Here is an 18,058-nt window from a genome sequence, read left to right on the forward strand (position 1 = left end):
AGAAACCGGCAAGGAATCATTCCTATGTGGTGGAAGAACCTTGTAAAAAGGACAGATTCTCCAAACGGATGGAAGTTAGGCCCATGAGAACAACTGTCCAAAGAGGTGTGTACCAGGCTTCCAAGGAAGATGAAGTGAATTCCCCAAAGCAGGATTCAACCGAAGACCCCAGAGCATTCTTGAACTTTGATAGGGAAATGCGTTCACCGAACGCCAAATTTTCTACCGAGATTGCTATCAAGGAGGGAGAGAATCACACCGAACCGGATACCGAACCGCAAGTTGCTTACCATGTAAATAACCGTAACCGATTTACCGAAACTAAATTTGTCCGAACTAGATTAACACGAGCCTTCGTCCAGCAAAGTCACTATAACCTACGTCGTAAGGACTGGAGTCATAGGATTGGAGACCAAGTGTACCGAAGAGGGCATTCCTTATCTTCTGCAGTAGAAGGAGTTGCCGCCAAGTTGGCTCCGAAATACTCCGGACCGTATACCGTTGTAGGCATAGTCTCTCCTGTGGTGTATGACATCAAGGATGGCAGTGGTAAGGTTGTCAGACACATCCACATAAAGGACCTGAAATCCCCTGGGATTGAAAGGTATATGCCGTTAAGAACCTGACCGAATAATTTTCCAATTTGAAAATCCGAGAAGGCTAAGTCTTCTTACCGACATGGTGGATACGCCAACCGACAGTTTTTTTTTTAAATTACCGTATGAGTTCATCAGGTCATGAAATGACGCCGAGTTCAATAACCCCGCAGCTATAACAGGCTGAAACCGACATTTAGAAATACCGCAACGATACCCAGGGGGGTTGAAAAAAAAAAAAAAAAATAAAACTTCGTTTTATTTTTTTTTGCCGACGAAGGAGGGGGATGTGACGAGGCAGATTTTACCCCGCCACGAAAAGGAAATTTCTCTACCGATACTTTCTTAATAGGACCTGACAATCGAAGTATTTCGGAAGAAAACCGTTAAATTATCATAGGGGGGATTTACCGATTGATTTCATGTCATTGTTTTCCACCGACCAGTCCCATATTTGTAGCGGAGACCGAATATATCTTGTTTTCAGAATTCATATATTTTAGAATTCTTTCCGTTGAACCGTACTTTTTCTGACTCGAAAAAGGTCTTTCAACTTGTTCCGTTTTTCCTTCTCTTCAATCGTTTCTCTTTCTGTCTCTTTCCGAGCCCGTTGATTTACCGAACAATTTGAGTTTATCCAATGGGGGACTGAGTTACCCATGGTGGGGACAATTTTCCGGGGTACCTACTTCTTCGAGTTCCGTCGCTGAAGGTCAAGATCAGTATGAATCGTTGTTGAGAGTTGAACGAGTGAGGTGATTGTCAAGTGAAAACCGTACTTACGAGACACAAAGGAATTTCTAAGGCAAGTGATATTTGAAATTATTACCGCTTCATTGCACCTTTATGGAACAATATTCTCTCTAGACTTGTGCTTGGCTGAAAACCGTGAGCTAACCATTTCCTGCTGTATATAGCTTTCCGTTACCGTAGGGTGGCATTTGGGTCCCAGGAGGCCGTTGGGCCCCCCTGATTTTTCCGATTCCTGAATATTTGACCGTTTCATCCCGATTTCCAACCGTTTGAATTATAGTTATAGGTTAGATTCGCCGAGCATAGAGTTGGGATTCCATAACCGTCAAATACCCTCACCGCCGGACTCTGTGGCCGCTGTTTGACAGTCAGCCAGCTTGAGGTCACCGAGAGAGAGAGAGAGAGACCGAAGGACACCGGATCATAGACAAACCACCGAGACAGAGATAGAGGGCGTACCCCGGTGAACTGGTATTTTTAAATTTTGACCTGACTGAATTCCGTTTATTATTTTTAAAACCGTTCGTACTTTTCATTCAATTGTGTCTTGCCTTAGTTGAAATATTTTTCCGAAACCGTGCATGTTTCTTTGCACTTAGTTTAATTGAGACTTGACTTACTTCCGTATATTTCCGAAACCGTCCATTTTCCTGAAGTGAAAGTTTGCCAGCCGTCCTGCGCCGACCAGACACAGCCGTTGACGTCCACGTTTTAGTGTACCTGTCTATTTTCTTTTGTGTACAGTTTATTTTAATAGAAATAAATAGTTGAACATTTATTTTTGTCGCCAATTATTTTGCCAGTGAGAGTCTATTTATTAAATCAGTTTCATCTAAGAGTTTAGTTAGAAGAGGTAAGTACTCTTTCTGACGCCTAAAGACCGTTGAAAAGCAGACACTTAGAAGACGCTACCGCCTTAGTCTTCATCGATACCCTTCTCCACTGATACTCAAGTCTACCCGGGCTCTCCAATTCTTTGGGGATTCTGTGAGAGACGTGGGGTTTGACTGATTGCCCCACTGGCGCCCGAGCAACCGTAAGGAGCTGCCAGAGTACGAAAAGCCTATCACAAAGTTTGTGATGCGTTGATTGAAACACTTCAGGATTATGTGAAGGTAAGGATAATTAATCACATTTGAAATAAATATATATTAGTTTCTTGTTATGCACCAATTAAAAAAAGTAAATTCTAAAACAAAAATAAAATAATGTAAGAAACAATTTAATCATAAACCAAGTGAAATAGGTCACATGCGTAATAGGCAATCTAAATACAATGGTTGCAACTGTTCAGTTCCTTCTGAAACTGATGTTGACTGCCCACTAGTAGAAGTACTGGATGATGCTTGATCCATATTTTGTAGATGTTGGGAACCATATGCCATAGTCATGTCAGCATCATAAATTATGTTAGCAATCGATCTTTTCACACTTGCAAGTGTACGAGGATCATATTTTCGCATCTCATTCGCCAAGTGCAACGCATATGTAAAATAAGGGTCGCTTGATGTACTGACGGATGATTGCAAAACCTGCAGTGCTGTACCCATCATTTCTTGAGTTTCATCCTTCTGCTCAATTCTTTTGTTCTTGCGGCTACGTTTTGCCAACGGAGGAGCAAACAGGTCATCCTGTTCAGTGGAAGAAGGTGCAGTATTTATCGGAAAAGGTTCCTTCTGCGAAGCAGGAGTATTCTTTGACGAATTACCGAGCATTGGGTCGTCTGCATCAACTGGGAGATTATCAGTTGCTTCTCCTAATTCCTATAACAAAAAATCAGTCAATAGTACAGGGTATTTCTTTTCATAAAATTGATGGGTTATGGTGAGATTAAAAAAAAAGAATGGAATGAACAAAATTTTGTTCATTCCTTTCTTTTTTTTAGATGCCGTCTTTTACCGAGGAGTGGCCGCAGATTTCTGACAATTTGAAAAAAAATGGAACTTTCCTCACGTTATTGGTGCAATTGATGGAAAGCACATCGCCATTCAAGCTCCCATTAATTCAGGCACGGAGTACTATAATTATAAACATTTTTTTAGTATCGTTCTGATACTGACAGTTGTCAATAATAAAGAAACGTTAAACGTGCTAAGTTTTTCCCGAGTGATAAATACCAATCTTTATCACTATTGTTCAACGAATTTGTACAATTACAACTTCTAGTGAAATAACCGAAGCAGAATTGGACCAGTGAGGAATCCCATCAGAGATAGCCGATGCAGGTAAAACAACATTAGTGGCACCGGAAAAGTGAGGTTGTACTGAATGAGACGAAACGGCATTCGTAGATTTTTCGGCGAGGTTAATATGTTTATTGAACGTGGATTGCTCAGATATGATATCACATGAAGTAGCTGGTTCTTCAATCTGTTGAGATGTCCAGATGTTAAAAGGGTCATTTGATGACACAGGAAGTTGGGCATCAGGTGGTAGTTCATCAGTGACAGAAGATGGGTCAAAATCTTCATCTGTGAATATGTTTCTGTCCAATGGAAATATTCCTGTTTTTCGAAAACCAGATAAGATGTTTTTCATTGTGAATGAATTTTCGAATGCTTTTCCAGCCAGCTCAGCGATATTATGAATAGTGATGGTTTTGCCGGGGTGCGAAATCATCCAGTCATTGGAAGCTATTTTATATTTTCCCTTAAATGGTCCTAATACTGAGACGTCAAGAGGCTGTAGACGATGCGAACAATGGGGGGGGGGAAAGTTACTATTTTTATGCCATTATCCCTGGCATATAAAATGCAATGGCTTTCATGGTTTTCCATGACAATGAGGATTGGATCTTGTTTGGTGCATTTCGTATGATTCACTATGTGCTTCAAAGTTTGCAAGAAGAGTTGCGCTGTCATCCAGCGACTGCTTGGACTATTCACTAAACCAATGCTTCCAGGTGGTGAACCGTTCATAAAAGTGTCATGAAAACGAGCTCTAGGAAAGATAAATACGGGTGGAATTGTATTTCCTGATGCACTGATTTTACGCTTTCTTTTTGACCGTTTGAGCAGCTCCTGGGCAGCTCCGGTGCATCTCGCTCGAGCACCGACGCGTTCTTTTTGATTGGGGCGTGAAGCACCGGAGCAGCTCGCGTTCCCTTCCCCTGCCCCCTCTTGCACCAACCCAAATGCTGGTGCACGTCAAGGGCTTGAAGCCCCTGAAATGACATTTAGGTTATATTTGGTTATGTTTAGATTTTTGCCGGCAACCGTTAGAAATTATATTGTTATTTTTCAAATTCACCGAATAAACATTTAAAATGGAGGAAACGATTACCTTAATATTGGATGGTAAATACCAAAAAACCGTTACAAAAGAAGAATATGAGAGAAGTACGAGAGGTAAAATTGTTCTTGAATTTTTTGATATTTTTCTCAAGGTGTATATCTTCAGATCCCGAATATTGTAAATATTTGCTTTCTGAAGCGCAAAAAGCAGTAACATCAGTGCCTGTGGAGACGAACATACCATCATGTTCTTATTTGAAGGATGTGGCGGTAGCTCCAGAGGAAGATCTTACTTCAAGTAATGTCTGGAGCTACCAAAAAACCATATGCCTCATAAATTCGATGTCTTCCCTCTACAAAGATTTTAATGATCCCCGAAGGAGAAAACATATTTTTGAACATGTTTCCAATGACATGATAAGTTCTGGATTTGTCGTAGATTGGAAACATGTTCAAAATAAGTGGAAAAGCTTGATCCGAAGCTATAATAAGGCCAAGGATAATAAAAATAGAACCGGCCAAGGCCCATCAAGGTTTTTATTTTTTGAGGCAATTGATGAGATCGTAGGAACACAACCGAAAAACAACTGCCAGCACTCAATAAATAGCCTTGACATTTCTTCAGCAAGTTCTGTGCCTGAAAATAACGAGAGGTTATTTGAAACAAATAATAATATAATGTTAGGGACTGGATCAACCACTGTTGATACAGTCCCTAACATAACAGATTTTTCAGAAAGCACAGGACATGTTGAAGAAATGCCAAGTGCTGATGATGCTGAAACCGATACACGTATGCAACATAAAAGAAAAAGAGCAAGTGAAAAACAACTGAGGCAAGATTATTTGGAAATGAAGGCCCAGGAATATGAAAGAAGGCAAAGGCGGCACGATGAGAAGTGTGAGATTGAGAGAGAAAGAAATGATATTGAGAGAAGAAAGTGCGACATTTTGGAGGAATATGTGCGCCATAAAATTAATAAGGCCAACAGCCAGTGATGTTGTTTTTCAGTATCTCTCTTCCGTTTATGTTGCATACAATTTAACATAAGACTGATCATGTGATATCTTGAAGATTTTTTTTTGTTTATTCCAGAAGTTTTTGTTTATTTTGTTTTATATTTTATCCCAAGTCTGATTTTTTTTTTAGTCCATAAGTTTTTTGTTTTTGATGATAAATAGGAGTTGAATATCATAAATCTTATTTTTTTTTAAACCAGAAGTTTTTTGTTTATTTTGTTTTATCCCAAGTCGGTTTTTTTTATTTCATAAGTTTTTTGTTTATTTTGTTTTTTATAATACGTAAGTCTGAAATGTGTGATATTTTTTATATTATATTATTGTTGTCTTTTGTGAATACATACAAAGTTTATTGGATAAAAATTTATTTTTATAGTAACTTGGTTACAATATGTTATTTTTGTATTATTTTATAACTCCTCAAGAAGCGAACATTCTTCGGAAAATTTCTTCTTGACGAGTACATCTTTGTTGAACCCCAAGAGTACCGCTGAATGAGGTACTTGGCGGCTGATTTCCATCATGTTCCTCGATATCGTCTAAGGAATTCAGTTTCTCATCCAAGCATATATTGTGAAGAATACAGCATCCTAATATTAACTGGGAACAGAGATCTAACTTTAAATTTTCAAGTCCTTTAAGTCTTCGAAAACGTCCTTTCAGCAATCCAAAAGCACAACCCTCTTTGATGAAAGTCGTTGATTGAAAATCTTTTGGTTTTCACTGAGAAATCCTGTATCTGGGTATGGTGTCACAATCCAATCCAAATTAGGGTATGCAGAATCCCCTAATAAGTAATATTCTCCAATGAAATCTGGATTGTCACTGATCGTTGCATAGAGTGCCGACCTTCTTAACAATCGAGCATCATGCAACGATCCTGGTTCTCCACAGAAAACGTCTATAAATTTTTTATTGTGATCAACCACTCCTTGCAATAAAAGACTATGGTAACCTTTTCTGTTGATATAGGAGTCCTGATTTTTATCGGGTTTTGGGATTTCGATGTGGCTTCCATCGATGGCTCCAATAGCACCAGGAAATCCATTATTTTTGGTGAACATTCTTGAAATTTCAAGTCGTTGTTGTTCATTCGGCCAAACAATGTGCTCACCTTTGATGCACATGAGAGAGTTCAGGAACCGAGTCAGACAGCCATCTGCAGTTCCAATGGCCACCCCAAATCTATCTGATACTTCCCTGAACGAATTTCTGTTTCCCAAGTACCAAAGGGACAACAGTACCGTTTTCTTGGCATAAACATTTGGTCGACCAGATGACTATTTCGGATTGAAATCGGATTGGTTAAACAAATCTGAAATTATATTGTTGAAATACGAGCTAAGAAAATTCAGAAAAACAAGCTTACCAATTAAATCCGTGGTAGTTTTTCTAGACAATCGGAAATGACCTTTAAATTCCCTATCATCATACTTTTCAACCGTTTCTTCTACGTAATTCATTATTCTTTGTCTCTTCCTCCTAGGCACCCTTTCTTATTCATCTGAACATGACTCCAGAGAACTGGTGCTCTCTGAATCGGAGAACTGTAAATCTGGACCGTCCATTAGGACCTAAAATGAGAGCATTTGAATCGAATATACTAAATTTTTGCAGTCAACACTAATAAATTACCTTCAGCATCTCAGTTTCAGAATCAGACATATTGAAGAATTTAAGATGAAAAAACAGCGAGACGTAAATAATTGTCGACTACTACCTAAACACAACTAAACTCAAAAGAGCTGCAAACCCAAGATTATAGACTTATATATCTAGCGGTGTGAAGTTGGCTGACAATATCTAGCTGACAGAATCCCGAAGATACCCGAAGCGGCGACGGCCGCCAGTGGCGTACCCCTACTATTATTTTCGCCGAAAAATCGCTTCTGCATTACGAAATGAGATTAGTAGTGGAAATAATATAAATATTTGATGTTTGGCATATATAAATTTGATAATTCGAACAATTCGTTGGAAAAATGAATTTGTTCGATATAATTTTTCGATCAATTGAACTGAAATCGTCTAGGCGCGAAGTTTAATCTATATAACTTCTATGTTTTTACGACTGTCAAGATGAGATTTTCTCTCAGATGATGGTCAACCATTCAGGATTCATAATCCGTAAAAAACTTTTCTTGCACCCCTTGCAGACTACCCTTTTTCGACCCTTTTCCGTATAAAACACCGAATTTGCACTAGGAAGCGCGCAGTCAGCTGACCATAACTTCTAAGTTTTTATGACTGTCAAGATGAGATTTTCACTCAAATGATGGTCAACTATTCAGGATTCATAATCCGTAAAAAACTTTACTTGCACCCCTTGCAGACTACCCTTTTTCGACCCTTTTCCGTATAAAACACCGAATTTGCGCTAGGAAGCGCGCAGTCAGCTGACCATAACTTCTATGTTTTTATGACTGTCAAGATGAGATTTTCACTCAGATGATGGTCAACTATTCAGGATTCATAATCCGTAAAAAACTTTTCTTGCACCCCTTGCAGACTACCCTTTTTCGACCCTTTTCCGTATAAAACACCGAATTTGCGCTAGGAAGCGCGCAGTCAGCTGACCATAACTTCTATGTTTTTATGACTGTCAAGATGAGATTTTCACTCAGATGATGGTCAACTATTCAGGATTCATAATCCGTAAAAAACTTTTCTTGCACCCCTTGCAGACTACCCTTTTTCGACCCTTTTCCGTATAAAACACCGAATTCGCGATATAAAGCGGCGCAGTCAGCTGAATATAACTTCTATGTTTTCACGACTGTCAAAATGAGATTTTCACTCAGAAGAAGGTTGGCTATTCAGGATTCATAATCCGTAAAAAACTTTACTTGCACCCCTTGCAGACTACCCTTTTTCGACCCTTTTCCGTATGAAACACCGAATTTGCGCTAGGAAGCGCGCAGTCAGTTGACCATAACTTCTATGTTTTTATGACTGTCAAAATGAGATTTTCACTCAAAAGAAGGTTGACTATTCAGGATTCATAATCCGTAAAAAACTTTACTTGCACCCCTTGCAGACTACCCTTTTTCGACCCTTTTCCGTATAAAACACCGAATTCGCGATATAAAGCGGCGCATAGTAGGGAATAGTTGACCATCATTTGAGTGAAAATCTCATCTTGACAGTCATAAAAACATAGAAGTTATGGTCAGCTGACTGCGCGCTTCCTAGCGCAAATTCGGTGTTTTATACGGAAAATGGTCGAAAAAGGGTTGTTGGGTTGTTCAGTGGTATTTTATGGGTTACTTCTTGCAATTCAACCAAAGAGTTGTTTGGTAGACCAAAATGAAGAGCACCAATGTCTTTCTATTTTTATTCCCAAAGCAACTTTCACAAATTTCAGCGTAATTATAAAGTATTCAATGAGACAGTGACTTTTCTACGTTCCCTTTAATGAATGAAAATTCTATCATATGAAACAATATATGCAATCGAGAACCTCTGCTTATCGCTCCGAACGTATGTTTTCAAGACATGTGTTATTTTTGTCGATTGTAAATAATTCCTATATAAATTCATTCAGGATTTGCGGTAGAAATTCAACAAATAAAATAAAATTCATGTTTTCACAACATTCTGCCCCCTTGAAGCATTTGCTTCAATGATATTAATTAATGGGTAGGGGACAAAGTTTAGAAATTGGGCGTACAAAAATTCCACTTCGTGTTTTTAGTTCTACTACTCTTACTCGACCATCGGAACCCGGATGCACTTTGATAATCCTTGCAAGGGGCCATTTCAACGGTGGTAGGTTCTCTTTCTTGATGAGCACTAACGTGTTCTCCCTTACATCTGCTACCGACTGATGCCATTTTGATCTAGTCTGCAGCTGATGAAGATATTCAATTGACCATCTTTTCCAAAAATTTTGAGAAATCTTCTGACACAATGTCCAATACTTCAACCTATTATCAGGAATATCCGTGATATCCCTTTCCGGCAATGCCATCAGCGGTTGGCCTATTAGGAAATGGCCTGGGGTCAAGCAGTTGATATCATTTGGATCGCTAGAAATTGCACACAATGGCCTAGAGTTCAAGACAGCTTCGATCTGAGCTAGGCAAGTCAGCTGTTCTTCAAACGACAAAACTGCTCCTCCGAATGCTCTTTTCAAATGATTTTTCATTGATTTAATATTAGCCTCCCATAGGCCACCCCAGTGTGGACTATTCGGAGGTATGAATTTCCAAACTATCTCTCTTATACTTAAGAAATCCAAAATTTCGGAAAAATTTTCACTCTTGAGGAATTTCCTGATTTCCTTCAATTCAATTGCGGCGCCCCGGAAATTGCTTCCGTTATCGCCCTATATTGTTTCAGGGTAACCCCGACGTGCGATAAATCGTTTGAGTGTATGTATAAATGCCGATGTACTTAGGTTAGAAACTAACTCGATATGCACGGCTTTTGTCACCATGCATATAAAGAGTGCAATATATGCTTTCGAAACAACTGACCGTCTTAACCGCGATTCTCTTACTAATAAAGGACCAGCGAAATCTATTCCAACTCTCTGAAAGGGTTTAGCAATGGTAACTCGATCTGAAGGAATATTTCCCATTAGTTGTTCACGAGTTTGAGCCTTAAATCTGAAACATGTGACGCACCCTTTAAGTGCAGATTTTATTTCTCGAATTCCATGAATTATCCAATATTTGAGTCGTAAATTCGATAAAACGGTCTGTGGGCCGGCATGTAACAATTTGAGATGCTCTGAAATAATCAACAATCTGACAACATGATTCTTAGCAGGTAAAAGGATTGGGAATCTACGGTCAAACTTTATAGGCGCATTTGCAAGTCTAGTATTAAGTCTTATTAAACCATCATTATCAATATAAGGATTTAAATTCGAGAGTAGGCTTCTCTTAGGCATTGTCTGATTTTTAATACTGTCAAATTCATTTTCAAAATGTTCTCTCTGAATTATTTTAATCAGTATCATTTCCGCATTATTGATTTCTGAAACCGAAAGAGGGCCCAACTGTTTGTTACATCTATCACGGCAATTTTTAGAAAATCTCAGACAGAATGATATGCATCTTACCAATCTGTAATATTTAGAGAATCTCTTGAACGGAAATTGCTCTGAACGTCCAGCACCTATGCTGACAGTTGTCGTTAATGAAACCTTTTTAAGTTCAGGGATATTTTCTGCAGTTTCATACTCTGAGATCGGGTCAAAATTTCTATTTATTGAAAATTCACCTTTCAACATTGTAGGACCTGTCCACCAATTAGAACAATTAACCAAGTCTTGTGGAATACACCTCGTGATAACAGATCTGCTGGATTGTTAGCTGAGTTAACGTGCGACCAAATGCAATCACCAGTTAATTCTTGGACCTCAGCCACCCTATTTGCGACAAAAGTCTGCCAACGCATTGGTGATGATTGTAGCCAGCATAAGACAATTTTAGAGTCAGTCCACAAGAATATCTTCTGAATTGGACATTGGATAACCTTTTTCATCTTATGAATGAGTTTTGACAGCAAAACTGCAGCACATAGTTCAAGTCTAGGCAAAGATATTGTTTTCAGTGGAGCTACCCGAGATTTCGAGCACAACAAATTGCTGGAAACATTGCCATCATTATATAGAGCTCTTACGTATACGCATGCACCATATGCCTTGGTGGATGCATCTGAAAACCCATGAAGTTGTACCGACGAAATCTCCTTATTCTCAAAAACACATCGTGAAATAGGTACCTTTGAAAGATCGATCGAATTGTTCGCGAACCTTTTCCATTTTCCCAATAGTGGTGGACTTAGTTCTGTGTCCCAACTAAACTTTTCCAGCCAAATCTCCTGCATGATCATTTTTGCGATAACTACGCAGGGTCCAACTAATCCTAAAGGGTCATAAACTTGAGATATGGATGATAACACTTGTCTTTTTGTTTTAGAGTCTGAGGAATAATTCGACGGGGTTGAAATTTGAAAAACATCTGAACAAGTTTTCCAAGAAATACCCAATATTTTATTAGAAAATTTATCATCGGAAATTGGCACCAACGAATCGCCTGTAGTCTCGTCAAATTCTGCATGATTAGAATGCCATTTATGCAACTGGAATCCGTATGAGTTTAGAAGTTCAATTAATTGTGACTTCAAATTTTGTAAATCTGATAAATTTTCAGAACCAGCCAAAATATCATCCATATAGCATTGATTTAAAAGCGAATAAGATGCTAATGGATATTTCACCTTTTCATCTAGAGCTAGTTTTTTAAGACAACGAGTTGCCAAGAAGGGAGCGTTTCTGGTACCATAAGTTACAGTTTCCAATTCAAGGCATTTTAGCTAATCTGTGGGCCTCTCCCGCCATAAAATGTTCTGAAATGTTCTATGTTTCGGAGAAATCCAGATCATCCTAAACATTCTTTGAACATCTGTAGTCAATACATACTTGAATATTCTAAATCGGACCAGAATATCGAACAATTCTGGTTGTGTAGAAAACCCTTTAAGCATTAATTCGTTCAAGGAAAATCCGGATGTTGTCTTCATAGAAGCATCAAATACCACTCTCAGAGGCGTAGAAGTGCTGTTTTCCTTAACAACACCGTGGTGGGGCAAGAAAATTTTACCCTTGTAGGTCTCAGGATTGTCAGAATCAAATTCGACATATTTAGCACGACCCAAACGGATATATTCATTAATGAATGTTATGTAATTATTCCTATACTCTGTATCCTGCTGAAACTTCTTTTCCAAAGAGAAAAATCTACTTCGTGCTGACTGAAATGTATCACCCAATTTCTGTATATGTTCCTGAGACAAAAATGGAATATCAACCTGAAAGGATCCACTATCCACTCTAACAACTGAATTTTGAAAAATCTCTTCACAAAGTCTGTCTTCGCTTGATAAAGAACGTTCGTTCGATATTTCCTCTAATTGCCAAAACCTGGGTATAAAGTAATTCAAACTAATTTCTTCAGTGTCCAAAAATGTATTACACACATTGAGAAATGCAAAATGCGAACTATAATTTGTAGTTAAGGGCGTTTGACCTGCTACTAACCAACCCAGATATGAATTCTGTAATACAGGGTGTCCCTTTCCTAATCTTATGATTTCAGGAATCAAAAGTTCGAAGTACAAATCGGCTCCAATGAGCAAATCGATTTTTTCAGGAATATGAAAACTACTGTCGGCGAGATTGATGTGATCGGGAATATTGAAAATACTTTTGTCTATCGGTAACTGAGGCAGTTTTCTGGTAATATTCTCCAAAATAGTACAGGTCAAATGGAACCTTTTAGAAAAATGCATCGATTCCATATGAATTTTAATCATTCTGGAAGCTTTCGTTACTGTTCCAGAAATACCAGTGATATTGTGAACCTTATAAAAACTCTTATGACCTATTTTTTGGGCCAAATCGTCAGTCAAAAACGACATTTGACTTCCGGAATCCAGTAATGCTCGGGCCGCTACCCTTTTTCCATTTTTATCAAAAATATTAACGATAGCAGTAGATAATATAACGTTTTGAAGATCAGGTGTTAAATTACCAACATGGCTAGAACCAACAGTAGCTGGAGTCATTGAATTATCCGAAATGGACGGTTGAAGGTGAGCATCACTAGTACTAGTGCTACCATTATCAGTTTTATCCAAAAACCCAGTTGATTTTTGAGCAAAACTATTACCTTGACAAAGAAGGGTGTTATGCCTCTTATGACATTTACGACAACCACTCGATACACAATTTGTGACAGTATGTTTCGAACCCAAACAATTATAACACATTCGATTCAGCCGAACGAAGTCCCTTCTTTTCTCTATGGGTATATTCTTGAATTTATCGCAAGTATAGATTGAGTGACCTTCAATTTTACAAAATAAACAGTTTTGACGAGATTTTTCACTAACTTTACGTGAATTTCGAGTATGATCCTTTGACGAGAAGTTAACTACTTTTTGGTTAACCATCGTATCCAAAGATGATATATTATTCAGAGCACGACATCTTTTTTCCACAAAGTCCATGAAACCTTGAAAAGTGGGTAATTCTGAACAATTTCTTTCTAACTCGTAAGCCTTCTGTGTTTGAAAATCCAATTTTTTACTCAAAAGAAAAACCAAAACAACATCCCAATTGTGAACTGGCAATTTTAGAGCTTGTAGTGAATTGAAACTTTGCCTGACCTTAGTAATGAATTGTCTTAAATTTCTAGAATCCCCCTTCGTGATTGAGTTTATTTCAAGTAAACCACTCAAGTGCATATTTATTGTAATTAATTGGTCGTCATACCGCTTGCAAAGAATATCAAGTGCTACTTCATAATTTTCATTAGTTAACAATAAATCTTGAACCAAAGTTAACGGTTCATTTTTTAAACTAGATTTAAGGTAAGTGAATTTTTGAACGTCACTAAGATTATCGTTATCGTTGACGATAGCATCAAAAAGGTTTTTGAATGAACTCCACTCAGAATATTTCCCGGTGAATGAAGGAATGGTAATGTTTGGCAAATTGACCTTTGAGCTAGAAGATTCATGCGCGGAAGTTTGAAGTGCGGTTTGAAAAATTGCACTTTCCCGTTTTTTTATTTGACCAGTGATTTTTCTTATTCTTGCCAAAAGAGAAACGTATTTACTTTCACTTCTATCCTTGTCTTCGGGATCAATTACCTCTATTTCTTCCTGAATGTCACTATATTTTTCGTAAGCTTGTATAAGCAGAGCTTCTCGAGTGAAATATTCACTGACATCAATATCCAAATCAAAATTTTCCTTTATAAAGTTCTCTATCCTAGTTATTGTGCCTTTTACACTTCTGCGTTTCCTTTCAAGTTTTTCAATATCCATAATTTCAAATTCAATTTCAATTCAAAAGAGAAAAAGATAATTTCGAAATTAAAATTATACAATTTGAATTCAAAACAAATTACTATCCTAAGGAAAATAGTGCTATCAAAATCCAATCAGTGGAATTAAAGGAGAATTTGTGTGATTATACCTTGTCTAAGGTTATGTTATGTATATAATCAAATACCTTTATAAATGATAATATTTTAACTGTCCAATATAATCAAATAGTGAATTAAGTAAGTATATGAGTTATGAGAAGTCTTACGAAAATCTGATTTTGAATAATTTCATTAAATCATGACCCATGAGCAGGAATGGAAGAATGTCACCTGTAATTCCCTCTGCAAACTCGTCTGCGAATGTATCCCTGTTGTCGCCTAAAGTGATGCCCAATTTGACTAATGAAGTGTGATTCGCCCCTTGAAGAAGATGCCCTTTCTTAGTGATAGTTGTTGCCTTCCCTTATGTGGTGGTAATGTCCCTTGATAGTGATGTTTTTCAATGCCTGTAGTTTACCATTAATTTGTTGTACCCTCCTGTTGCGATGAGTCGATGGGGTTGGTGGTGAATATCCTATTTTCGGTCAACACACTGGTTTCCCGGTCGATGCACCAATGTTGGATTGTTCAGTGGTATTTTATGGGTTACTTCTTGCAATTCAACCAAAGAGTTGTTTGGTAGACCAAAATGAAGAGCACCAATGTCTTTCTATTTTTATTCCCAAAGCAACTTTCACAAATTTCAGCGTAATTATAAAGTATTCAATGAGACAGTGACTTTTCTACGTTCCCTTTAATGAATGAAAATTCTATCATATGAAACAATATATGCAATCGAGAACCTCTGCTTATCGCTCCGAACGTATGTTTTCAAGACATGTGTTATTTTTGTCGATTGTAAATAATTCCTATCTAAATTCATTCAGGATTTGCGGTAGAAATTCAACAAATAAAATAAAATTCATGTTTTCACAACAAGGGTAGTCTGCAAGGGGTGCAAGAAAAGTTTTTTACGGATTATGAATCCTGAATAGTTGATCATTATCTGAGTGAAAATCTCATCTTGACAGTCATAAAAACATAGAAGTTATGGTCAGCTGACTGCGCGCTTCCTAGCTGAAAATCGGTGTTTTATACGGAAAAGGGTCGAAAAAGGGTAGTCTGCAAGGGGTGCAAGAAAAGTTTTTTACGGATTATGAATCCTGAATAGTTGACCATCATCTGAGTGAAAATCTCATCTTGACAGTCATAAAAACATAGAAGTTATGGTCAGCTGACTGCGCGCTTCCTAGCGCAAATTCGGTGTTTTATACGGAAAAGGGTCGAAAAAGGGTGCAAGTAAAGTTTTTTACGGATTATGTATCCTGAATAGTTGACCATCATTTGAGTGAAAATCTCATTTTGACAGTCATAAAAACATAGAAGTTATGGTCAGCTGACTGCGCGCTTCCTAGCGCAAATTCGGTGTTTTATACGGAAAAGGGTCGAAAAAGGGTAGTCTGCAAGGGGTGCAAGAAAAGTTTTTTACGGATTATGAATCCTGAATAGTTGACCATCATCTGAGTGAAAATCTCATCTTGACAGTCATAAAAACATAGAAGTTATGGTCAGCTGACTGCGCGCTTCCTAGCTGAAATTCGGTGTTTTATACGGAAAAGGGTCGAAAAAGGGTAGTCTGCAAGGGGTGCAAGAAAAGTTTTTTACGGATTATGAATCCTGAATAGTTGACCATCATCTGAGAGAAAATCTCATCTTGACAGTCGTAAAAACATAGAAGTTATATAGATTAAACTTCGCGCCTAGACGATTTCAGTTCAATTGATCGAAAAATTATATCGAACAAATTCATTTTTCCAACGAATTGTTCGAATTATCAAATTTATATATGCCAAACATCAAATATTTATATTATTTCCACTACTAATCTCATTTCGTAATGCAGAAGCGATTTTTCGGCGAAAATAATAGTAGGGGTACGCCACTGGCGGCCGTCGCCGCTTCGGGTATCTTCGAGATTCTGTCAGCAAGAAATTGTCAGCCAACTTCACACCGCTTATATATCTTTGCTGCAAACCATGTGTCTCTTGACAACCGAACAGCTGATCGAACATCTGCGCAGAGTTGGTGCACTAATAACCGTTTTATTTGGGAACACTTCAGGGGCGTGAAGCCCGGAGCTGTACCGGTGCATGAAGCACCAAAAAGAAAGCGCCTATTATGCCAACCATTGTTACCAGGGTTCCACGCTCACCAGAAACAGATTGTCCCACCTGCTTCACACCTCTTTCAGCAATTACGTTAGGAGCCTGCACTACGGTCATAACACCAGTTTCATCTAGATTAAAGATTCTGCTTGCTGTGAATGAATGTTTTTGAAGGGCTCTACTGTAATTATCAAAAGAGGTTTCGACATTTGTTCTGTGTAAACTGGTTGCCCTTGATAGACTTGTGTTTTCTGGCTTCCGTAAAGAAAGTTCCGGATGTCTCTTCATGAAACCTTGAACCCAGTCTGAACCTGCTTGCTTATTTTCTATCCACGAATTTGGGAGATTCCTTGCTAATTTTAGAGCATAATCGTGGGCTAATGTTCGCAGCATTTGATACGTCAAACCATAGTTCATACGAGCGCATGCCAACGAATATTCGACGAGCAGCTCTTCTTGTTCTTTACTGAACACCTGCCGAAAGGTATGCTTTGACGAAAATGTTTCAGTCTCTCCTTTTTTTTTGTTCATTTCTACGCAATTTCTTAATCTATAAAAGAGAGCCGTGTGTGTGTGACCGAATAAACTTGAGAGGCCTTTCTTAACGACAATTCTCCCCGTTGTACACTATGGATTGCCCTTTGCATATCTTACTCGAGAAATTCTGGTTTTTTTCTCTTCTTTATATAGGTTCTGACCATTATGAAGATTCTAGAATCAAATATTCGAAATTACTTCGGGCTCAGACACTGTTGTTCAATTTCATTCGGAACTATTTTAGTGGGGCACCTTTGAACATCGTAGGATTGTGTTCAAATGTGCCCCACGCAATGAAATTCTTTACAAGCAGGATTGAAAAAAAATTGTTATATTACCTTTCAAAAAGCATCTTTCCTGTTCTTCTGGCTAGATATTTTTAACTGAAAAATCCTGACACCCTGTGTATCTTCTATACTTTCTGAATAATTCACTAGACTACACTCGTTTAGTTTCATAGCAGATGGTCACAAAACAACGCATGCGCATGATATCCTAGCTATCAGCAGACCACAGATTACAGAGAATAGATGGGACACTGGCCTTCTTTGAGATGAAATATTGTTTGGCGCTTTTCTATAGCGGATGCGATCCGTACTACATGCAACCTAAGGAAACTGTATTATCAACAATACAGGAGTCTGTATTAGCAAGAAAAGCCGCGAATTTAAAACCGTTCGCACTACTGGGTCCGCGAAATATTTAGTTCAAGAAAGCTTGAACTATTTTAAAGGAAAGGATGCTGCTAAGGAAATAATATTAATAATTATAATAAAAATGTTTATTTACATAATAATAATCATTACTATAGGTATAATATATATATAAAATAGTTATACATTGAACATTATCAGGTATATAAATAAACA

The 18,058-nt window shown here is 37.9% G+C and overlaps 1 protein-coding gene across 1 annotated transcript; it reads right to left on the reverse strand.

Annotated features, from left to right (window-relative positions):
- Positions 1 to 6,261: 6,261 nt before the first annotated feature.
- LOC123314079 (protein ALP1-like) lies at positions 6,262 to 9,435 on the reverse strand. The gene is given in 2 exon segments (XM_044899193.1): positions 6,262 to 7,097; positions 9,312 to 9,435. Coding segments are annotated over 2 exon segments (960 nt in total).
- Positions 9,436 to 18,058: the final 8,623 nt, after the last annotated feature.

Source organism: Coccinella septempunctata, chromosome 5 (assembly GCF_907165205.1).
Source record: "Coccinella septempunctata chromosome 5, icCocSept1.1, whole genome shotgun sequence".
In the NCBI taxonomy this organism is placed as follows: Eukaryota; Metazoa; Arthropoda; class Insecta; order Coleoptera; family Coccinellidae; genus Coccinella; species Coccinella septempunctata.